Below are 24,834 nucleotides of genomic sequence, written 5' to 3'. Positions count from 1 at the left end.
GGTTACAGATAACAGCCTCCTCTGGATTCCTTTGATGACAATTGAATGTTACAAACGTTGGAATTAATCCCAAACTCAGCATTTGGATTAATTAACAGAAAATTGTCCAAATGTTTTCAATAGCCAACAATCAGAAAAACAAGTGCAGACAATTAAACTTGTTCACACAGTCACAATAATCACCTTCAGTAAGAACAAACACACTACCAGCCTCAGGCGATTTATGCATCGGAGTGCATAAATAATTGGACATCACTTACCAACAAGTGCACACTAATTGTACCGAGTTAATAAACAGCCTAGTAAACATTTGAAACATATATTTGAAAAGCTTCGACATGTATTTTCACTAGTACCATTCACAAAGGAAAGAAGAGCCTTACATAGAGCGATTGGCATGCAAAGCTATGAGCCCTCTCCAGTCCCATAGATACTCAAGATCAGGCCATTCAAGTCAAAAGGCTACTTTTGAACCACAAACACCTCAAACCAGAAGTGTGTTCAGTGGGTTCAGTCACATCCTGCAGGCCTTTCAAATTGCTTTCTTCTCATACAGCAGTCGGAGGTTGTCCGCCATTACGACCGTTCAGAGTCAGCCTTCTTGTGGAACGTGTCCTGAACGAGCCCTCGGGGTGGAAGGAATCGGGCTTATCCTCACAACGGAAGACCATGAGGAAGCCGTTCCTGTAGTTTTTATTCATCCACCCATACAGGAGCGGGTTGGTACAAGTTGAACCCATGGCTACAATGTGGAACACCGTGTATATTAGTTTGTACTCCTTAAACCTGAGCACCAGGTCCAGATCACTGGCCAGCTGAAACACATGGAACGGCAGCCAGCAGATGGCAAACACCACCACCACCAGGGCCAACATCTTGGTGGTCTTTTTGCGGCGGTTGATGCTGTCGTTGCGGCTCGACGGACTGATGTGGTTCTTCAGTTTGACCCAGATGCAGATGTAAGCGTAACTGATGATGGCCAAAGGAAGGATGTACTGGAGGAGCAGCATCGAGAGGCTGTAGATGACTCCGTCCCTGCTGGTCCCGTGGGGCCACTTCTCAGAGCAGACTGCGATGCGCAGGTTGATGGAAGGGATCTCTTCATGGCGGTACTCTCTGAAGATGGCCAGGGGTGCTGCCAGGACAGCAGACGTAGTCCAGGTGAACGACATGATGAGGAAGCTGGAGTGCCACGTGAGGCGCCGGCCAAGATGGAAGACGATGCAGCGGTACCGCTCCAGAGCGATGACAGTCATGGTCAGGATGGATACATGCACACTCAGGGCCTGGGCAAATGGCACCATGTGGCACAGCACCGCTCCAAACTTCCACTCATCCAGCAGAGTGTAAACCAGAGTGAAGGGCAAGCAGAGAGTGTCCACCAGGAGGTCGGCCAGGGCCAGGTTGGCGATGAAGAAGTTGGTCACTGTTCGCATGTTTCTGTAGCGAATAATCATGTAGATGACGAGAGCGTTGCCCAGCAGCCCCAGCAGAATAATTAGGGAATACGCTGTGATCAGGGTGATCTGGACTCCAAGATGCTTGGTGATGTCAGTGTGGAAACCAGGTGGGCCCAAACCCTTGCTGTCGTTGAGTTGAAACCAGGGGTCGGCTTCACCGGCCGGCCCTTCGCTTGTGGTGTTGCATGTGTCCGGTGGGCTCATTTTATCGGTAGATGCTAGATTGAGGATGTGCCGACACCTGAGGAGAGAAAACGAGAATGGTTTCTGACACCAGCCAGGTAGAATATTCCGAACGAGATATGAAAATAAAACAATAATGGCAGTCATTGTGCAAAGGCTTGAGGTGTTAAGTTAGCTATTTTCCACTTGTCTCTCCAATTCTGCCAGCATCACTGTCAAGTACACCAGTCACTTGTCTTCACCTGGAGGGTGTGCCATATGCCCATGTGTTGTGGCATGATCCCTCACTTGCTTCCCATTGCTTTCGCTTGAACACCTGACAAAGCCAGAGAGCTGCATCCTGGGTCTCGTTGCTGGTGGGCTGTTATTTTGACCTCCTGAATATGTCCTGGCCCATTATCTCCCTCTCCTTGTACTAGACAATGCTGTCTGTAATCTATTAATAATAATCTATTATTGTATAATATATATTTCTGAATAATATAAGGAAGAACTGCAACGGCGTTGACAAAATCCAAACCTCTAATGAAAATCAGACTAAGCAGATCAGATACGGACCTATTTCATTATTCTCTTCGTAACACCTTGAAAGGGCAGTTATCATACTGTTATTTAATTTTGCATTCAACTTGAGTAATGAAATAGTTCAATTTCGAAGTTATGAGAATTCTCTAATGCATGCAGTCTAATTATTAGAGCAATTACCCAACATTGCATTGAGGAAGTGAGTGTTCTGAAAAGCTAAAAAAGGAAATATGCATCCCAGTAACAGATAAAAAGCAATAGAAAATCAGATGTCTTTGTACACGCTCCTTCCAAACACTCCCAAAAAACAACCATGTTGCTACCTAGAGCTATTGAAGATGTTTCCCCGGTTTGGTAACAACATGCTGTTTTTTTTCCAAGGGACATAAACACCTGTGTCATTATAAAGACTAAAGCAAAATGATGAGGGAAGCAATGCAATCAGGAGGAGTCAGAGAGTACACAGCTACATCATTAGACTGCTCTGCGCAGTCGGCATCTCATAAAAGGAATATTTAGTGGTAGGCCTAATTTGTGAAAGAAAGATCAGTGCTGGTCCATGTTCCACAACCGTATGTTAATATCTCTCTTTTCAGTACTTTCTAGAGGTCATTATTTTGACATTTCTGACAATTTACCTGCAGGCTGAGAGCTACCGCTGAATAGAGAGAGAACACTGTGGTCGTGGCATGTATAAAAACTACTCTCAATGTTTGACTCTTAAGTAACTGCTCATTACGCAGGTTTATGCTATTTACATTGAGTGGTATCTGCCTCCACCAGAGGCTTTCACCATATTCACAATACGAAAAAACGGACACTTGTATTGCTTTCTGAATCAACTTTGCACATTCAACACTCAATGTTTTAAGTTTACTGACATCGTTGCTTTTCTCGATATGTTATTCCCAATTGAATATGTTATTGTGGAAAATATGGCATAAATGTGTTTTGCTGCATTGTTGGGATGTGTTATTGTCAAATGCTACACAGATCATTGTTGTCCTCTCTGCAATTGACTTCAAGCAGCAAATGGCCTTGACAACAAGTGTGTATATACGCATGTGTGTGTGTTTGTGTGTAAGTGAGTGCCTATGGTGTGTCTCGAAGCTGGTATACAATACAATCGTCTCTGGGTTGCTTAAGATTTAACTATGATGCAATATTAGATGCTTTGCCTAAAGGAGAGGAACGTTATCATAGATACAATCGAAACACACATTGTGAGTCATGAAAGGACTTGTAGGATAACCACATTTGGTAATGACATTTACAGTGTTGCAGTGTCAATTAAGGAAGAAAAAAAAACATTCACTGCCCTCCTGCATCCTCTGTCGGAGCAGACAGTCACACAGCAGCACCCAGCAGGGATTTAGCAGGCAGACTATACAGGCGACATTTGTCAGAGCACCCGTTCTGATCGGCGATGGTAATCCATGATTTGAGGCAAACTCGCGCCACCGAGGAAACTGTTACCACACGCCTGCTGGAGAAAAAAAAAAAAACTACAAACAATTGAACCAATTTCGTGTGAACTCTACGTGCTGACATCGATTTATGATGAGACGTCCAATTCCAAATCAATCAAGCTTTCATGCTTTGGTCGTGCGTAATTTGTTGCCACTTTGATTAACTGAATAGCGCGCATTCAGATATCTCCAAGTAAGCTCTCAAGGCGTATTCAACCGACTGGACAGGTGCAAATCGCTTGCCTCAAACACATATAGTCAGTACGTAATTGATGCACTTTTCATGTCCAAATTACGCACATAGACAAACAATTTCAGAAACTATACGCAGCGGCAGAATAACAAAAAGAATATTACAAATGTGTGTAGTCTGGAATACACAATTTTTTCACAAAAGTAGCATCGTAATATTCAGTTAAAGTCCAAAATGAACGGTCTGCACACATTAATGGACTCACCTTTCACCACTATATCTCCTTTTGCAAACGGGTCTTCACTGGAGAGCGGCGTGAAACAAAGGGGTAAAATCCCGAAGCTCCTCCCAAACTGGAGCGCTTAGTGCGCATCTTGTGCCTCGACTGTGCGTTCCTGAGCCAGTTCTGCAGGATCCACATCAGTGCCAGGGACTGTCACCAGGGATCTGCACTTTGTAGCTCACATTTTTTTTAAACGGGGCATCTTTGGTACGTTATCACCACGTACCAAACATTAAAGTGATTGTCACAGAATGCCATTTAAAGTGCCAACGCATTTACGTCACCAAGTTTTCATTTTGCCATTTATTTCCATTTAGTATTCACTTCATTTCCTGGAAGACATTCCATTCTAAAGCCTATTATTTCTTTATTTCCATTCATGTGTACAACTTTGAATGAACTTTGGAACAATTCAGGATTGTAAAGCAAATCCTCATATATTGCTCCACATCACAACTGATCTAATTTCAACAATCACATGAGCAGCAATAACACTAAACTGTTGTGTTGTTGTGCAACAAGCCATTGCTAGTTACTTGCCTTTAGTGGATTCCCTGGGAAGACACGTTCATCTCACAACTAGCTATAATTTATGAGAGCTCCCGCGACGTTCCGCATTGGATTATTGAAATGTGGCATATTTGAATGTTGGGTTTGGTTGGGAACTTCAATCATTATTTTAATATACTGGGTATCAGTCACCTGACAAAATTCAACTTCTATGGGGTTTAAATAAATGAGGTTTTATTGTGTGCCTGAAGTCATTTTTTTCTCTCATTTGATGTAGCAAAGCTTCAGGTTTCTGAAAAGACAGTGCACTGTCAAGGCTGATTTTTATATAGTGCACAGTAGGAGATTTCCAAGGAAAGTGCGATATAAATCTAAACGCCAGTTATGCCTTGACATAAATGGGATTCAGAGTCTTGAAAAGTATTGCAGCAATAAAACAAATAAGGTAATTACGCTATTTACAAGTATTTGCAGCTCTGTTGTAAGCTTGTCGTCACACCTGATGTAACTATACTCATAGATGTGGTGGTGGTGGGGGGGATGTCACTGTCAATAGATAATTAGGGAGCTGAAACAGGCTGTCAAAGACATGAACAAAGCTTCAGCCACACTGACAAACCATTGAACCAAGAAAATGCTTTGTGGTTTTCATATCAGAACATGTGTTCCTTGAGCCTTGCCTCTGATTTAGTTTATGTTGAGAGTTACCTTTCTCCACCAGAGCTCAGATATATATTGTTTTAGATGACGCAATAATTAGTGCACTGATTGACTCAGCAACAAAGATTAGCCTTATTGATTGGGGCAGGCTGCCTCTCCCCTTCAATTTATTCGTTTAATTATGGGAGCCATCCCCAAACCTCCATTTTCACTGGGTCACTCGGCTGTCAAGGTGGACAGTTCCTTCAACCTGACTTGAATGCGTTACTGTCCTTACCACAAGCTTGCTTATCTCCAACTGGTTCTGAAAACTAATGAGGATTTTACATTATAGACAATGACATATTCTTTCAGTTTAAGTTAAACTGTATGAGTCTTTGCATCTTCATTCACCTGTGCTCAAATTAATCTACATACTTGATTAATTTATAGGCTCCCCTCTGGGATTCTCATGATACTCTGCTCTCCATCGGATCACTGCTTCCGTTCAGGATAAGAACACTGATGCCACTGACCTGATGCCATAATCGGAGACTGCGGCGTCCTTGCGTCGCACAGTCACACGCTGTTGTTCTCTCTCTCTCTCTCTCTCTCTCTCTCTCTCTCTCTCTCTCTCTCTCTCTCTCTCTCTCTCTCTCTCTCTCTATATATATATATATATATATATATATATATATAGTATATATATAGGGACAATCAAATGATGTGTCCCATTAAGCTATGTCCTCGGTGTTTGGTAACATGGAGGTTTTAACAATGAGAATAAAAGTTAGGATATCTTAGTTTGTGCTGCTTTGATTTTGATACTCTTTTTTAAATTTTTTTTATCTGTCTCTTGTTAATCTGCCAAATTTAGGAACGTGCATATTGCTGGAGGGGTCCTTACATCCACTAACCCCATATGATGAAGGGATTTAACATTTCTCTAACATGTCAGTCTCTATATCTACCACTGAAGAGAATACTTTGAAACAGTTGTGGAATAATGTAGAGGGATATAATCTACAGAATATAATTGATCTGTTAAATTGATGAAAGAATACAATCTGTAAATAATCTGAATATAATGGAGGGTGTGACTGCTTTCTGCAAATTTGAAGCAGGCTTGTGGGGAAATGTAGCTTTTGTTTAAAGTAGTGTAAAATATGCTCTACATCTGTATCTTATAGTGTTCAGTGAAACAGAGATGAGTTAAGAAGAGAAGAGGACAAGTAACTGTGTTAATTCCATAGACCGATATAGGAATAAAGTCCCTACATCCTGCTGTTGGACGTGAAACAAACGGACCAATCAAAAGTGCGTTTGAAGCTGGCGCATGCGCAGTACGCGTGTACGTCCTGTTCCAGTTGAGTCGAGAAATCGGAGAGCGAAAGGAGAGACTTTGAAGTATTCGGGAACATATTTCTCCGACTAACAGACAACGTAAGTTCACGAAAGTGTTAACTAAACGTGTATAACAGTCAGCAGCCAAAGCTTTACGGTTGTTGTGTTTTGTGTCGCCTAAAGAGGCGCTTTACTGGCTGCTACTCGGAGCTAAACGCTAGCAGGTTTCACAGGCAGTGTGAAAACAAAACAAGACCTCTGACCAAACTTTGACAATGTACCTCGTCAGCTCCTCTATAGAGTCCCGTGACACATCACACGATGCCCTTCTCCCAGGAGCCCTGGTTTAAGATTTGCCCTTAAAGTGGCTGGTGTTTCAACTGGGAAGTGGAATAAAGAAAGTAGCACTTTGGTGGCACTTACTTATACCACTTTGTAGTTTGGTTCTTGTTGTTCTGAGTTTATACTCATGGTTCAATGCACTTATTGTAAGTCGATTTGGATAAAAGGGTCAGCTAAATGGAATGGAAACTCATTCTAAGGAGCAATATGAGAGTTATTTGCATTGAATTTGGTATCAGTGTTGGCCCTGAGAGAGGAGGGACACAGCTCACTGCTGGATCCAGAATCATTATTAACAACAGGAAGCTGTTGCTGTACAGTGTGAACTTTGTCATTCATCTGTTAATTTCAGCTGACTTAACACCGAGATGAGTTTGTCTCTCTCCACCAGGCTTTTGCTTTCACTTCAGCGTGGACAGACTGTGGAGAGGAAAGCCTTCCCACCATGGCTGCTGCTGCTGCTGCTCCATCCACCAAAGGCAGCCTGAGAGAGGACCTGACATGTGCCATATGCTGTGACCTGTTCAGGGAGCCTGTCATGCTGGCCTGCATGCACCACTTCTGCAAACCCTGCATCTCCAGGTACTGGAGAGGAACTCAGGGGGCTGTAAGCTGCCCGCAGTGCCGCAAGGAGTTCAGCTCCAAGCACTTTCAAACCAACTACCTTGTGACAGCCATGGTGGAGAAGGTCCGAGCCACCACCTCGGACACTTACATCAAGAACCTAGAGGTGAGTTCAGACCTCTGCTGCCTGTTAAACCCTGCTGGCTGCCTTCCACGCCTTTATTGCTTCACTCCTGTCATCCGGTCATCTGTTATTAAGCGCTTGGTAATCATATACAAATAAGCGTATACTCCAAAGTAAACCGATCAATTAAAAGTGAGAGTTCTGTTCTGCAAGTTGAACACATTTGTGTTGTATCTTTCAGTCCAAATCCGTGTTTATTTCACTGTAGTTCCACCCTCAACACATCTTGCTTGAATTGCCCCGGGCAAAGTTTCCCCTCCACTCCCTTTTTATATGGCTTTGTACCACAGGATATATGACTTGACTACAGCTGGGGAACCAATATACAATACGAGAATGATAAAACGAACCATACAACATTCCTGTAATAAATCATACCCTTGTCACTCTTGTTAATACATTTAATTGTTTTTTCATACTGTGCCAGAAAGATATTTATTCAACTTTATGATGTTTCTTTCAAGAAATAGCTCAATTTGGGAAAATATGTTTATTCCCACCTAAAGCTCACTTATTAACACTCTATATCTTGTTTGTTAAATCCATAAAAAAAGGGGCAGTTTTAAGGGACTTTTGTGCCAGACTATTTATTGACTTTATACAGTCACTGCCTGTAGTCTCTACTGGATGCCTGGCAACCTCATGGAGACTTCAGGAAAAGGAGAAAGCAAGCTTACTTCAAATACTTCTTACAGGCTTTGTGCTGTTGTTGCACTAGATTGCAAGGGTTTCTGATATTTGTGCTCCATATGAGGAAGTTAGCTTTACATCTTCCAGCACAAAGTACATCCTCAGAACAAACCTTCGAGTTGACTCGACGCACAAAAGGTTTCAGTCTCAACCGAAACTGAACATTTGAAGGAAGCATTATTTATTGCAGGGCTATTTGTCTGGCCACTCGGTAATCAGCATGTTTACACGTGTTTATGAGTTCCTTGATGCTCTGCTCAGTCTCTCTCTGTGTGCTGTTGTTCCTGTCTCCACACTGATTTGATATGCATGTTGCTGAACAGAAACAACGGAGAGAGACTTTGGAGAGTCATCGCCTGAAGAAGGAGGACTTCATCAACAGTATTCGCAGAGACAAAGACAAGATGGATGCCATAAAGGTATACTCCTCTGGGGAACTCAAGAGGTGGCAGCACTTAACAGATAAGAATGCACATGAAACTCCCTAATGGGTGTTTGCAATATGTCATACTGTATATTTAGTGGTGTTTGCAGATGGCGGTAAGGGACAGTTTGTGCTTCGATATGTAAAGCATAATGGTCTTGCGCTTGGGTGCATGAATGTCTTTCTAATCTCTTTGTTGTGTGTTACCCATGCTTAGGCAATCCTTACTTTAGACAATTATTTCCTCTAGCAGAAAGACCCAATGCATCAAACCAAGCACTTTTTAATTTAGTGTTTAATTGCTCAAACAATAGATAGGGCACATTACACATTGTGACAAACAGTCACAGAAGCGACAGAAAGATGAACACATCCAATTTGTGTGAGACAGATGGAAGATAAGCACTGGAGTTTATTTTTGTGCCGAGATGATGAACAGGAAACTTGTATTTGTTCGACATGTCGATCTTTGATGCAAAGTGCTGCTTCATTACCCCTCGTTTGTCTCTCTAGAGATGTGCACTTTCGTGGAAGCTATTTCGAGGTTTATTGGAACAAGGCCCTTGACAGCGACAGCAAGATGCTAAATTACGTCCTCCACCTGTAACGTCAGCAATGTTTCCCTGTCTCAGAAAGTCGGAGCAGATCTGCAGGCTCACGTCAAAGAGGAATTCAGAGCTCTGCATCAGATCCTGAACAATGAGGAGACCTGCGCCCTGGAGCAGCTCAGCAGAGAGCAGGAGGACGGTCTGGAGAAAGTCCAGCGCCACCTGGAGGCCACAGAGCTGGCGGTAGGGGAACTGGAGGACAGTATGAGAGCACTACAGCAGGCGACCGCTGCCACGGAGAACACCATACTAGCTGAGGTGAGTTTGTCTGAAATGTGTAGATCACATCTGAACTTTATATAACACCCACAGTGTCATTCATGTATTTTGACTTTTGAAATTTGCTTGAATTTGAATCAGTTGCTTATGTGATTCTTCTTTCATTTCCTTCTCTCCAGCTCCCACAGCTGAGGTAAATGTCTGTTTCAGCGTTATGACCGAGTGATAGCTCGTGGCATTTTTACACCTGGCATATGCTTATTTGATTTCTACTTCAATTTGGTGTCATCTGTGCTGAGAATAAATGAGCCTCACTCAACACACTTTTTTTTTTTTTTATCCCCAACAGTCTGTGTGTGCAGGTGGATATTGCCCCGGAGTTTGATATGAATGCATTCAGCAACAGATACATGGCCCCAGTACAGTACATCACATGGAGAAAGATGTTCAATTCTTTGAATCCAGGTAATTTTCTCTGTGACGTGCTTCATTCAAAACACAAAGGACTTGAGCTAAAAGCTGCTTCTGCCTCAGCAATGGGAGTAATTAAATGAGACATTATAAGTATTGTATAAATATGGTAACAGAATGACAGTAATGACACCATTGTTCCACTGATGGGATGTATTTTCAATTTTGAATGTGACACACTGTTGAGTTTTATGACTATTTAATGAATTGTTTTTCCCCAAAGGTCCTTCCCCATTAACGTTTGACGTCGACACGGCACACCCGAATATTCACGTCTCCAGGGACAAAACCGCGGCGATCGAATGCGACGTCCCGATCCCCCATACGGACCACGGCAAACGTTTCCTGCAGTGCGTCAACATTTTGGCCGCCCAGGGCTTCCAGTCGGGCCGACACTACTGGGAGGTCGAGGTGGGATCCAAACCCAAGTGGGACCTGGGCGTGGCGTCGGAGGCCGTAAACCGGCACACTCGGATTAAGCTGAGCCCCGAAAGCGGCTACTGGACGCTGCGGCTACGCAACAGGAGCGAGTACTCGGCCGGCACGCAGCCCTGGACGAGGCTGCAGCTCGGCTCTTCGCCTCACAGGCTCGGGGTTTTCTTGGACTGTGAGGAGAGGAGGGTGTCCTTCTACAACGCCGATGACATGAGTCTGCTCTACTCGTTCACCAACGGCCCGCGGGGGAAGGCGTTCCCCTTCTTCAGCCCGTGCTTTAGTGACAGCAGCCAGAAACCTATCAGGCTCCTCCACTACCCGCCCGTCGCAATGTGATAAAAGCTTTCCATGTATGCAAGAGCTGTCTATTCACTTATTGACCACGTAATCATTGTGGTTCTATAAAGTTTAAAATGACAGATTGCTCTCTTAATTTACATGATCGGATATCGCCAGATGCATTTATTTTCTTTCTGAAATGAACTCTAAAAGCTTTGACATGTTATGAAAATTGCCATATTCATCATAAAATGCAATTCCACCGGCTCTAATCTGAAGAGGCTCCTTCGATTTGCAATCAGCGGAATAATTCATTTATTCAGCCATTTGGGGTATAATATAATGAAGCTTAGCTGCATCAAGATTTAATTTAATACCACACTGGGACTTCACTGTTCGAGGAAATTTCTGAGCTTGATAAAGATAGTTGACATTTAAATAATATGCATAATTGTCTCATCAAGTCAAACTTTCCTTAGGCTTGCTTGTAAAAAGGTCTTATAATCACCATTGACTTCAATCAGCATGAAGGAATTGTTCACTTTACTAGGAGATTTTACATTTGATTAAATGGTTCTTTATGTTTTATGCATTAGTATGAAATTAAATTGTTTTGCCTTTTTTATTTGAGATGATTTATGTTTTAACAACCAGATGCAACTTCACAACATCTTATGAGTTAATTATATTACTTCTCGTAGATCCTGTTGGTTGATCATCATTTGCACATTCATTAATATCTGTTACACGTGCCTGAATTAAAATATATAATGTGCACTTTTGTTGTTGTTGCTCAATGAAATGTAGTTCCATGCAAGGTTCCGTCTATGCAGCACATTTACGTTGTTGTGATTGCATGTCGGCTACACATTGGATCATTTTCTGATGAAGACCCGAATGATATCTGTAAAACCTGCTGATGCAAATAAAAAAAAAATGAAATCCTTTTTTCTTTCTTACATAAACATTGTCTTTGACACTGCACTCTGGCACGACCTCACTTGAAAATAATCAAGGATGTTATTAAGCCTCATCAAAGCAGAGTGAATACGCCAGCCGTCTCTGACACTCGAACAGCAGGGATAGGCGGGCTCTCGGTTATCTTCACAAACATGCAAGAGCGCTGGCGTCCTGTTTCCTCCTGCCAGGTGAAAGGTCGTACAAACAGAGAGACAGTGGGGATGCCTGTGGGCTCTGGAGGGCAGGATGCTGCTGCCTCCTCAGCAGACTGGGAGAGTGGCACAATGAACTGCACCAGAGGGGGACCACGCTCTTCCTGCTCAGCGGCTACACAGAGAGGGTTGCGTTTATGACTCGCTTATAACACATTCACTTAGACACGGGAATGCAGATTAAAGTCAACTCAATTTTCTCAATTGAAGAGAGCTTTTCACTTTATATGAAATCTGAAGAGATTATGAGGAGGGCCTTTATGTGTTTTGTTTTGGGACCCCATGTCCTCTCTGGAAAGCTGTTTGTTCCGCTTGGTTGAAAGAGGATATGCAGCTAAATATTTCAATATTTTTAATATATTGTGGTTGGTACAGCCTCCTTATGGGTAGAGTTAGGGTTATAAGATGCACTTATCAATATTTTTGTATCAACAGATGGGGAAATAATAATAGGGTTTTGGTTCATTACTCTCATCAACTTTGTTTTCAACAGCGGAAAGTTCTCTACAGCTATAATAATTAAACAAGGCCTCCAAATACTTCAATTCATGAAGACATTTTTATTTTTCAATTCTCATTTGGCGGTGAAAACATACAACTTTTCTTTAAGAATTCAAGGTAACATGGGGTGAATAAATGATATACAAGTATACAAAGCATGCTTTTACTAAAGCCACTGTGCCTCAACATGCCCCGCCCCAAACAGCAGACAAAGTAATCTACTAGCTGGTTAACATAATGAAGCATTTAGGCGAGAACAGAAAAGAGAGTGAATAATGGACTCCGTATCTGCTGGATGCAAACAGGTGAACTGTTTGCTAACACCTTTTCTTTATCAGCTTTATATGGAGATAATATATTAACGTTGTGTTGTTCTGCTGCCCTCAAGTGGCTAAGAAACACAATTTAAAGCTTCAAATTAGATTAGGGTTGAGAAATGTTCTATTTATACTAAAATCCAGATTCCATTTCTGACTCAATGCATTAGCTTTTAGGGCTATAGTTAATTGGTAAATAATTTACATGCAAGCATACTATTCATCCCAGGCTGCAGCTTTCCATAACCGCTGACCGATAGAAAACATGGCCTACAACTGATGTGAAATGTTGGCTCCCTCAACCACAACAAAACAAAAACTCCCTCTTTAAACAGTGACAGCTATAGTTCAGAGTGGCAGAGTGCGTGTGTCGTGCACATGCAGGCCCGTGGGCGCTGACTGCGGGCTGCATGCGCGCTCCACATCCTTCCTCCGATAGTAACTGCGGACCCGTAATGTGTTTCCTGACCCGAGGATGGGCCGGATGGAGTGCTGGCACTTCAAGGACAGGTCCTTGAGTCCGCAGTTGTCTCTCTCAGGAACCGGTGCAGCATTGAACTGACCACTTTTCATCTGACACAGCAGGGAGGCGATCATGTTATATCTGCACGAGTCCCTCACATTATCTGTGTTTCATATGCATCATCAGAATTTGGTGAACTCCCTGGACTTATAGCTCAATTGTTGGACTATCGACACGATTTAGTGTGTTTATGTTCCTCCTTAGCCGAGGGCGCTGCGGGGCTGAAAGCAGGAGAACATTTTAATCACAACCATTCAATCTCAACACTTTGTTTTAGGGTCAGAGAGGGGGATTTCCGTCAGGGATCGGGGGTGACGGTGCCCACAATAACACGCAATGATCCTCTGAATCCCTAACACATTGAGAACGACTGTTCTAATCTGCACAGTTAGGAAGGAGCCTGGAGTCAGCTGGTGCTATTATTGTTGTAATGGATTTCCAAGAGCAGCATGCTATTGATTTTGCAGCACAGTTGATTGATTGCACCGGCTTGAATGTGCATGCTGGGTCTTCTGAGAGAGCTCAGACTGGACCTTGAAGCCTCGTCAGACGATTAATGAACGAAACGCACAGCTGCATCCGAAACTCTATCTACGTGTGCTCTACCACCCAAGTGCACAGCTCTTGCACTCCGTTTGACTTTGCATTTATTTATTTCAGAGTGTGCATGGTACACAGGTTTTCAATTTCCCAAATCCCTCCGCCAGCTCACTGTGTACTCTTAGTACACGCTTTTCATTCACACTCGCTGAGGAGGAGGAGGAGGAGGAGGAGGAGGAGGAGGAGGAGGAGGAGGAGGAGGGAATGTGTGGGGGTTAACAGGGTTTGGACAAGGCTGGGAAACTCTCCACAGTTTAGTTTGATCGGAGGCATCGCTGCATCTGACCCTTTTAAAAGAAGAATTACAGACTTCGCCTCTGCTCAGCTGTTTTCTCCCTAAAATGAATGTCAGACATTTGCCACAAACAGATAAAATCCCATTGACATTATGGTGTCAGAGGAGTTGGATGCTAGCCATTTTATTTTGTGGATTAAAGACCGTCGACAAGAGGAGACACTATCACGTAGTCTTCTTATATTCCCCCAGAGGCTGCATGTCTCATGTGGTATTTGGTGCACTTCTTTGGTGATGCTGGTGCGCTCCGGTGCTTTATTAGAAAATCTGATGGTATTAGGATTATCAAATTAGTTTTTGTTTGGATGTCATGTCAGGAGGAATTTAAATGAATTGAAAATCCATGAAGGGAAAATCACCCTTAACAATTTTGCACTAAAGCAACAAACAGAAATCTCCAGCTCCTTTGCAGCCGTTTGTTGAGTTGTCATTGTACTTTGTGTGATACTTTACTTTAGTAAACAGGCACATAAACGTCCTACATCCACACCTTCAATTAAAGTATTATCAGAAAAAGGTACTCGCAGGAAAAAAAGGTACTCATTGTGCAGTGAAATTCTCCCTGTGAGTGTTTTACTATATGACTATATGTTATACTATATGATTAATATTACTGCTGCATTAAAGTGCATGTTGCAAATGACTGCTGCAGATGTTTCTGGTTGAGTTTATTTGAACTCCTTCATACACTGTTGGCTAGTTTAATATACAGCCACACCATGTTCTATCAGTATACGTGTTATAGCTGTCCTGTGAGAAACACGTATCTCTAAACGTTTCACGAGCTCAGAAAAACCGAACTTTATGATGATGTGTTTTCCATCTAATCCCAAAAGTAACAAAAGCTCTTAGACAAATGTTATGGAGTAGAACGAACAACATTTGCCTCTTGTAGTGGATAAGAGGGCATGATATGGAAATACTAAAGTTAAGTATAATGTTATACAGTATTTGAGTAAATGTGCCACTGCATATACGATGTCGTTTATGATTACTATAGGAGTTTGAGGCTGAGGATGACATGAATGGGGTGTTGCAGGAAGGGGAATTTGTCATGGATGTTGGAGACACACAAACAAGCTTGTTTTATGAACTGGATGGATAGTCGTGCATGTGCTCCAGTCACGAGCAAAGGAAAGGGAAATCATTGTAAACCTCATTCAGTGCCTTGTCCATCCTTTTGACTAAACGGGAAAGAAAAGAGTTTTTTGTTTTTCCCCCCCTTTTCCTCAGCATTTCGGCACTGCCCTCTCTGTGCAGAGTAGAGGCTCCAGACCACTCACTCATCGATTGGCCGAGGTTCACCTGAGTTTCCCCACCAGCCCACGGACATTCATTCTAAACACCTCTCCACTGTCCCCACTAGCTTTCAAACTAACGAGTTTTTATAAGAAACAGCGCTCAAGCTTCTGCGCTTCTGGACCGGAGATCTGGAGATGAAGACAGACTTTACGCTTTTCTGTCGGACTTTGACTGGAATAGCATATGCCGCAGGTGAGGAGACTTCGAGAGGGAGTCTGAATGTTTTCGATTTTTTTTACATTTATTTATGAGGGGATAGGTCGAGCTGACTGTTGACACTCACTTTCTGTAAATAATTGTAGTTGGAGTTTTATTTGTAGCGCCGTAAAAGTTGTATTGGCATTAATGTGTAGATATATAGATCCTGAACACCTACTTTCTGTTTTAATAAGGGAGTGGGATATTTCTACATTTTTGTAACTAATGCACCACATTTAATCAAAAACATAAAAATCCTTCCAGGTTAATCTGCTTTGAATGTCATTCTGTTTGCAGTCAGTACACTTTATATTCATGTGTGACTCATACATGATTGAGCTTTCGCCTCTCAATATGGAACTGAATTATTAAGGAAGCTAGTGGGAGTCTTCAAGTCTGCATGCAGATAGGCACTAGGGGGAGGCATGCTGTTGTTGTGTTTGATAAAGAGGCAGCTGTTAATTGATGATGCTAAACTCACAAGGAGGAACACACATCTTAGATTCTGTCTAATATGTTAAATCTGAGTGACTTTACCAGATTATCAGACTGTATGTGGGTCTCATTTTACAAGCAGAGTGGGAAGAGAGCTGTCTATCCTGGACTGACGGGAGGGGGGTGGGAGTGGTCAGACCCCTTCAAATCTCAGAGTGGCCTTTATTTATGTATTCACATATTTGTGTAAAGCAAGAGAAAGGTGAGAGAATATCACTTGCATCCAAGTACAAACCGACTTTGTTTGAAGAACTTCGGGGTTACCCGGCCTCCACATGTGCTTTTGGTCCCTTGTGTGTGTGTGTGTGTCGAAAAAAATCAAGTAAAACTGAGACTGAATAATCTGAAGCACATTGCTGTCATATCAGATACTTGAAACAGGGCCCTCTAAACAACTCTGAGATTGTTTGCAGTTTTGCCCAGTGACTGAATGTGTATGTTTGAGTTGTTCATCACTGATTGCTGTTGAACAGCTGTTCATGGAGAACAGGGAATACTTTTGTGAGGGGCAGCCGCCATATGGCTATCTGAATCACGACTCCGGGCTGCAGGGATGACTCTCGCTGCTTTCATGAATATCACTGAGCTGTGCTGAGTGGGTCATTTGTAGGAACAGATCAACAGTGGCTGCTTTTTTTTTTTACGGAGGAATTGCGTTACAAAATCCATTTCCGGGGAATCTCTGTTCTCACTAGTAATGATATGTTTTATAATGTGCAACAAATTGAGTCTGAAATCTCGTCTTTTTGTTATTACTCCACGATGACTCCAACACCAATCCGATGTGCCTATTAACGAATGTGTGGTGTGGTTGAAAGACTTATTGCCACTGTTAGTTCGACCATACAGGGCCTCCATCTTCCTGAGTAGATGCTGAACATATAAAGGAGACACTCAATATCTCAGACCGATCCTGGAGGCTTTCAATTAAATTACAGCGTCACAGTATGTATCTGTGAGACCTAGTGCCGCAAGGTGGAGAGGTGAGAGACAGAGGTGCATGTGCTGTCCACCACCTTTCAGATTGAAAAGAACACGCCACGTGAATGTGGAAAAAATAGAGAACATGCCTTGAATGTAGCAATTTACCTTTTGTCTGTTCTGCCCTTGAATTGGATATAAAAATACGAAAAATCTTTTTCAAAAAGATTGCATATAAGAATAACCTTCTTTGAATTCTCCAATTCGTCTTAGTCTGAAGGATTTTCTTCTTAACCCTCAAATATCTTTCATAATAACACTGAGTCTGAGTCTTATGCAAGCTTGATGAGCACTGTCCCCTTATGTGTTCGGAGCGGGCCAGCCCACAAGTCATTGTCATCATTTACGCAGCAGCTGCATTTATGGAGCTTCAAAATTTCACCCCGAGCCATTTTGTACCATCTTCCTGTCACGCTGTCTCTGGTCACAGTAGTTCCTCAACATTTATTACTCAGCTACAGAAATTATGTCTTAAAAAAAGAAGACATCTTGGTGCAACTTCGGATACTATTGGAATGAATTGTGAATCACTGATTGATTCATCTCCTCTTAATTTCCTTGTTTTTGTTGTAGCATAATTGGCTATTGAAAACCTTCCCAGTCACATGTGAAAGCCGTGAATCTTTTTTTCTTCTTCTTAGTCCTGAAGCTGAGCTTTAGAGCCAAATGATCTTTGGCTTACACTATGTCTTGGGTGCATAGTGTTGATGTTGCTTTTAGGAGAGTGTTTTCTGTACGCATACCTCCGCTTGATCAGATCATCCCAGAAATCTGACTCTCAACTCTGGGTATTATTGTAGTCGTCCACTTATAGAGGTCGAGTTGTTTCAGCCAACAATAGCCCCCTATCCTCAGCGCTGATCTCAGGATCCAACCTCAGCATTCTTAGGAGCGAACCCTCGGTGTCTGTCCTCGCATATCTGCTTCTATCAGCTGGAGAGCAGCTCAGATGAGAGAGGAATGCTGCTGCTGCTCCGTGTGGGAAGCTCACTGCAGTAAAGTCCAAATAAATAGGGAGTCCGGTGCCTCACTCATCACTGGCATGAAGTAGCGAGCCCCCATGGGCATTTGGATGTTTGGTCACTCACTTTCTCATCATGCTGAAGCACCAACACCCCAAATATGACTAGAGCTAAAAGATAAGCTCTTTCAACACCAGGAATCCACAGCAAAAGCCAAATATGTGTCGAAGTCGGTGTTAGATAGTTGATGAAAACCATCTGTGGTATTTTTGTTTTCATATTTCTGACCCCTCCATGTTTTCTGTGCCCAGTTTTTAGCAATGCTAGCTGCACGCTAGCTGCATGGCTCTAGGTGTGGCAATGTGTCTCTGTAGGCCGCTCCACCACTTTGGTCCGGACTGATTTTATTGCTGTGACATTTTATACAGACATTCAATGTCCTACAGGGACACGTCCGACACATGTGTTGATCCCTGGACTTTTTCTCTGGCACCACTATGAGGTTTACATTGTTGTTTTTTAGTTAAGTATCTTGATTGCCATAAGATATGGTACAAATATACATGGTGCCCAGAGGAGGAATCCTCTGACTTTCCATCTCGAGCAACATGTGTTTTTTTTGTGAAATGTCTTACCAACTATCAAATAGGCACAGGCATAAATGTTCCTCTCAGGATAAATTGTTAAACATAGTTGATCCCTTAACTTTTCCTCTAGCGCCATAATCAGGTCGAAATGTGTTCAGTATTTTGGTTTGTGACTAAATACCTGCAAAACTTTAAAGACATCCTCATTAGCAGTTAGTCTCGAGTTAGACGTTGTGCTTACTGGCGATAGGCAAATGTTAGCATGCTAACGCTTACAAATGAGGCGGTTAACATAGACGGTAATCATTGTACCTGCATACCACCAGCATGTTAGCATTGTCGTTGTGAGCATCTTAGCCTGCTAATGTGGTTAGAACCACTGCTGTGCCTAAGTACAGCTGCTAGCCCGATTTTAGAGTATTAGTGCCGAGTTGTGCTAGAAAAGAGCTATTTGTTTGACGTGTTGTCAGAACTCGTCTGTAATAAAAAGTGTTTGTAGTTGGCCACACTCATTCCCAGAGAGCAAGCTCCAACAATGTAAAAGTTTATTAGCATTCTTCAAACACTCTCCCGAAATAATTGCAATGCAGAGGAGGTTTAACCGATTGATTGTCTTTCTCTCTCCCTCCCTCTTGCTCCTTTCTATCATGTTCACATAACCCTGAGTTTCATACTGCAGCCAGTCGAGCAAATTAACTCTTGAGCTATAACTCAATGAGTGAAATAACATATGCATGAAGGGGTGGTAGTGTGCACAATTGAACGTATAAGTGCTTTTACCTCAAAGAAGAGGACATTATTTATGCTACTGCTGCTTGTTGTGACATAAGTATGATCAGGAAGACTGCTGCACATTCTTCTGCTCAGCTTAAGTCTTGGTGAATCGGATTGCATTGGACAGGGAGGTGGATTTATCAACAAATCAAGCGGACCAGAGCAATTAGGGCTTTTGAATTTACAGCTATGTATGCTCAGCAAGGTGCTGAAATACTTTATTGACGTGCCACTGCAAGGCCGATTACACAAGATTAAGCATCCTTACCTGCTGGTGAAAAGATGTTGACTGTAAGTAGTGTTGACAGACACTGGGGTGGAATTGTGTTGACTCGCTCTGAAGGCGAAAACTGGATCCTGGGACGTGGTGGCTGTTACATGGATGTAACAACACTCCAAAGGGCATGCGTTGCTAAGAAACAAGCATCATTTAGAGCACTTATCAATTTAACGAGAGCCTCCATTGCTATTATGTTCAAATTGCTATTCAGTCTCAGGCTGATGTGTGTGTATAGGTGTGTAGTATTTAATTGGTCACCTAGTGTGTTGTGATAGGAGGTCGCTTGAGGTTCATGGGAAAGAGTCCATGGTCAAAGCCTGAGGAAATTGCCATCTTCCCTCCCTTTCGGCATTCAGCACCACAATTGTTGACCCGGCACTCCCTACTTTGCCCTTGTTTTCTACGGCAATTTAAGCTTGCCGCAGTGATTTAGTTCACTGGGACATCTGACACGGCAGCAGAGACTTGTTTATTGCCTGAATCTCCAGGAATAGCCTAGTTTATGGTTCTCCGTCACGTCGACGTGACGCCGTCGTTGAGCATTCGAAGTTCTGCGTCGAGGGACCGCGTTGCTCTGCAGTTAACCGCCATGCCACCAGGGGGGGGGGGTGTCTGTGTGGCTGTGTGGTTTCAGGGGTTATAGCCGAATTCCGGTCACAGTAAACAATGGCGACCAAGTTGGAGCGGCTGCATTAAAGTTGGAGCTCATCAATATTGAAGAGCAAATGCTTATATTGCAAATGATGAAGCGCAGGCGACAGAGAAGACGTTTGCGGAGGTGGTCTGTACGACCACTAAACCGGTCGAGGCTGGGAAAAAGCAACTGCCGGAAATTACGTTCTGAGGGGACCAATCACAGCGCTTGCGGTCCGCGTCAACGCGACGCGTAGTTAGGATTTTTTAGAGGTGCGCGTCAGGCTACGGCGTAGGGTTCTGCGTCGACGGCGTAACTATGAGAGAGGAATGCTGCTGCTGCTCCGTGTGGGAAGCTCACTGCAGTAAAGTCCAAATAAATAGGGAGTCCGGTGCCTCACTCATCACTGGCATGAAGTAGCGAGCCCCCATGGGCATTTGGATGTTTGGTCACTCACTTTCTCATCATGCTGAAGCACCAACACCCCAAATATGACTATATCGTCGACCTGACGGAAAACCATAAACTAGGCTTAAGGCTCCTCAAAGTTGGGCCTCTGAACAGTCACAGCACGAGTTTTCGGAGTGTGCAAGCCATCACAGCAGGCGTGGACTTGGCTAATCTTTGGAATTTGCTTGTACTAAGTGAGATATTTTTATTTTGTATGTTTCTCGACATAAATGTCCTTGGCCGGAGCCAGAACAAAGCATTTACCAGAATACCAGAATGTGTCTGATATCCCTCTCAGCAGGGGAAACCGTTTCTCAAAGATAGAAATGATGACGTGCAACAAAAATGGAGGAAGAGCTTTAGTTGTCCGGTGTGCCTGTGAGGCATACAGGAAGATTTAGTCAGGGACAGAGTTTTTAAACATAGGAAGCTGGACCAGATGGCTTGTCGCCGCATCCTTAGGTTCGCACTCCTCCTCGGGCAGGATGTCGGAAAGGCCTAACTCCCCTAATAGTGCAGAGGACCGGGGCGTGGTGGATGTCATCCTCCTCCATAGTAACAATGAAATCAAAGTCGGGGGCTGCCAGTCAGTTCGTCGCCTGGCTTTGGCCTGGCCTTGTGTCCAGATGACAGAGGAAGTGGACTTTATTTCTTCCAGGGAGAGCGAGAGAGAGTGTGAGAGAGCGAGAGAGAGAGAGAGAGAGACAGAGGGAGTATAGTACAGCCTGAGGCCGGCTGACTCCACATCCAGAGTGCAGGTCTGCTCCATGGCCTGCATGGCCTCCCGTCCGTCGCCCGGACATGCAAGGCTATTTCAGAGTTCCTCAGCCATGGTCCTTTGCCAGATACTGGGTCACTGAAACAACTGTAGCTGTACTGTCACCTACATGTTGCTTAAAAAAAAAGAGAAGTGCATCACAGTTTCTGTCTCATTCAAGTGTGTTTAAGCAAGTGAGTTTTTTATTTAAGTGTCCATTGAAGGAATGTCACAGCTTTTCACCAATTTATACAGCATATAACCAGGAATCAACAGCGCAAGTTCCTAATTTCAATTACTATATCTTTGAAAATACGTGACTTTTTTTTTAAGGACTCCCACGCCGCATCCTGAGACTCTGGGAAAAAAAGCTTGATTTGTTGACACAAGGTTCCTCTCTTCCTGTTCCTTTCACGTGACTGATCAGAGACAAAATAGACGAGCAAGGAAACACTGACGGCAACATCAGCTTCACCGTCCATGAAACAGGGACGTGGGAGAAGCGTGAGCATGATAAAGAAAACAGGAAATTTGCTCCCAATGAAAAACATTGCGCTGCCTTCCACACGAGCACTTGCGCTCACATGTACCTTTGATGCTTTGACTGCTGCCTGCCTTGTATCTGTCTGCCTGTCAGAGAAGCTTTACATTTTTTACTGGCTTAGAGTGCCTTAAGGCAGCTTGGCGTCTTCAACTTTGTGTGTGTGTGTGATTTATCTTTAGTCAGCAGGTGGCCTCCATAGCCTGGGAAGTCCAGTAGTACTCCCTTACTGACAAAAACAGCAATGTGAGCCCTGAACATTGCTCAGCAAAGGTTAAGATGAAAGTATACACAAAGGCATTTAATGGGTGAAAGATCTGCTGCACTGTATATACCGCTGCACTCCCACTACAAGAGCAATTCTGCAGTTAATTGTGCCATAACTCCTCCCAAAACAAACACATAATATATATGAATAGAAAATATCATGGCCTCTGTCACTCTGCTGAGCTACTTTTAGTTGGGAATGTTCACTATTTAATGATTCTTGTTTGAAGTCCTGGAGTGCTGTTGCTTTAAAAAATCTTATAAATATTTATAAAAAAGTAAATACATATTTATTGTACAAACATAAAAGCGGTATCAATCTTCACATCTAACTCTCGGTAGAAATCAAATAAAATGTTTCCCAACATGTCAAATTATTCCTCTAATTTTGGGGCATTTTGCCTTTGTCCACTGGCTGCATGGACAAAAAGGAGATATTGCAATGATGTGGCATGCATCTTTAACCACTTGGCCATATTGACTGATTTTGCAGTTTAAATGCAATCCCTTTGCATTTGCACATCATTTCAGAAAGTTGCAATTGTCCAAAACAAATTGGGTTTACATTTATTTCAGCTTTTCAAACTATTTGTCATATATTTACGTCACCAAATTCTTGCAGATGTGGCATGGCAGAACTCTGCTCCTCTTCGTACTCTGGCCCTTCAATAAATAAAGAGCTTTCCTGCTAATGTTCCTCTGGCATGCTCCTTGAACAATTCAATTGACAAGTAACTAGTCGCACATCTTTCCTCCCTGTCAACCAGCTAGGAGGAGCTGACACATCAAAGTGCAGCCTGACTCACATGCTAAGTGAAGAGACCCAATTGTCCTTGAAAAATGTGAACTTCTGGCACTTCTCTCACATCTGGCCCTTCCATCATGTCAGAGGCATGCAGCACAGACAAGGCAAAAAGACCAGCTGTGTGTGTGTGTTTAATGTAGCCATTTCTATATGATCGCTGGCATGTGGTTGCTATATTTCAACTCTTTTCCCTGCCTCATCCTTATCTGAACTATGTAACCAACCAAAGCTCTTATCATTCCCTCTCTGTTATTGTTGTTTCAAACGAATATCAGCCTGAAAAGTTTCTTTCAGGACCTCAAACCTTGATGTTTGTCTGGCTGAGCTAGCTGGAGATGGTGCAGGGTACACACACATTACCACCGCAGTGATAAAGGAGCTGTTCACAACACAGAAAGTGCATTTTCAATGTGCGAGAGCAATGTCATGTTTTACAAGGATATGTTCAGTGAACTGTTTCTCCGAGACAAGACCATGTCAAATTAAATCCAATGAGAAGTTATGTTATTTTAATCTTCAGTAATTGTTGAATTACTTTTTACAATCCCCAGTGATTAGAGTGTCAGCCAATGTGAACGCAATTAGCTGAATCACAGGGTTCATAAAGTCATTGTCATTTCTAGTGTTTGAAATTGGCTCCAAGATTAACAATTTACAATCAGAGACTGTCTGAAGGATTTTATACATCTAAACGTGTGTGTTTATGCCCTGTGAAATCACATGATAACAGAACAAGTGAGTCAGCTTTGGAAATACTGTGTTTTATCTTTGTGTGTTATAATGTGATGTTGCTTTTTGTTGGTGGAAGTTAATCACCCAGAGCTGCTGCTTATCTCTGCACCACCAGCTGGAATGCATGGGAAAAGAGAGAAAATGTGTTTTTGGCTCGCTGCCCCCTGTTCACATTAGTACGAGTGTTGCCAACAAGCCAATCACCATCCATTTAGTTTTCACGAAAAGCAATTGTTCTGAATACATGTTGATCTGTCAGATGCTGTTACCTGAAGAACTTGAATAATGGGCCATACAACCAATTGTGATCGTTGCATAGCGCGCTATCGTCCCTCCATCCATTCTCTTCTTCTTAATGAGGCCGGGCCGAAGGGGCAGCAGGCTAAGCTGTTCTCCAGGTCCCTCTCCCCAGCAACGTTTGCCAGCTTTTCCAGGGGGAACCCCGAGGCATTCCCAGGCCACACAAGATATAAAATCCCTCTAGCTTATTCTGGATCTACCAGAACATGCCCAGAAAGCCTCTGTAGGGAGGCGTTCAGGAGGCATCCTGATCAGATACCAGAACCCCCTCAGCTGGCCCCTTTTGACGCGAAGAAGAGGCGGCTTTACTCAGAGCTCCCTTTGGATGAGCTATAAGCTCCTCGGCCTATCTCATCTCTCATTTCAGACACTTGTATCCTCAATCTCATTTCAGTCACTACCCGAAGCTCAGGACCATAGGTGAGCCTCAGAACATAGATGGACGGGTAAATCCAGAGCTTTGCCTTTCGCCTCTCTATCTCCCTCCATTTCACCCTCACTCGTGAACAAGACTCAGAGATACTTGGACTCCCTCGCTA

At 43.1% G+C, this 24,834-nt stretch overlaps 3 protein-coding genes across 3 annotated transcripts in view; 2 read left to right on the top strand and 1 right to left on the bottom strand.

The window, feature by feature from the left end:
• Positions 1-548: 548 nt before the first annotated feature.
• Positions 549-1,664, bottom strand: npy7r (neuropeptide Y receptor Y7; the record flags this gene model as incomplete). The annotated part of the gene is made up of 1 exon (XM_079229100.1): positions 549-1,664. The coding sequence occupies one exon, from the start codon at positions 1,662-1,664 to the stop codon at positions 549-551; it is 1,116 nt and encodes a 371-aa protein (XP_079085226.1).
• Positions 1,665-7,017: 5,353 nt separating this feature from the next.
• trim105 (tripartite motif containing 105) lies at positions 7,018-11,769 on the top strand. Its single transcript, XM_079228903.1, has 6 exons — positions 7,018-7,678; positions 8,710-8,805; positions 9,443-9,676; positions 9,817-9,830; positions 9,987-10,102; positions 10,332-11,769. The coding sequence occupies exons 1-6, from the start codon at positions 7,394-7,396 to the stop codon at positions 10,877-10,879; spliced, it is 1,293 nt and encodes a 430-aa protein (XP_079085029.1). The 5' UTR covers positions 7,018-7,393; the 3' UTR covers positions 10,880-11,769.
• Positions 11,770-15,666: 3,897 nt separating this feature from the next.
• flt4 (fms related receptor tyrosine kinase 4) overlaps positions 15,667-24,834 on the top strand; it is a gene marked incomplete at its 5' end in the record, with an annotated part of 39,800 nt that continues 30,632 nt past the window's right edge. Inside the window, one exon of the mRNA XM_079228901.1 lies at positions 15,667-15,724. Within this exon, the coding sequence (XP_079085027.1) occupies positions 15,667-15,724 (58 nt within the window). The remainder of the gene's footprint in view (positions 15,725-24,834) is intronic.

The sequence above is a fragment of the Taurulus bubalis genome (genome assembly GCF_910589615.1).
Source record: "Taurulus bubalis genome assembly, chromosome: 13".
NCBI classification, from domain to species: domain Eukaryota; kingdom Metazoa; phylum Chordata; class Actinopteri; order Perciformes; family Cottidae; genus Taurulus; species Taurulus bubalis.
This window is presented reverse-complemented; position numbering and strand designations above follow the sequence as displayed.

Excerpts from the sequence above, each read along its gene's own strand:
- trim105 (XM_079228903.1), top strand. The coding sequence starts at position 7,394 with ATGGCTGCTGCTGCTGCTGCTCCATCCACCAAAGGCAGCCTGAGAGAG. Across the intron at positions 7,679-8,709 it reads CTTACATCAAGAACCTAGAG|AAACAACGGAGAGAGACTTT; the intron begins GTGAGTTCAGAC and ends GTTGCTGAACAG. Across the intron at positions 10,103-10,331 it reads GTTCAATTCTTTGAATCCAG|GTCCTTCCCCATTAACGTTT; the intron begins GTAATTTTCTCT and ends TTTTCCCCAAAG.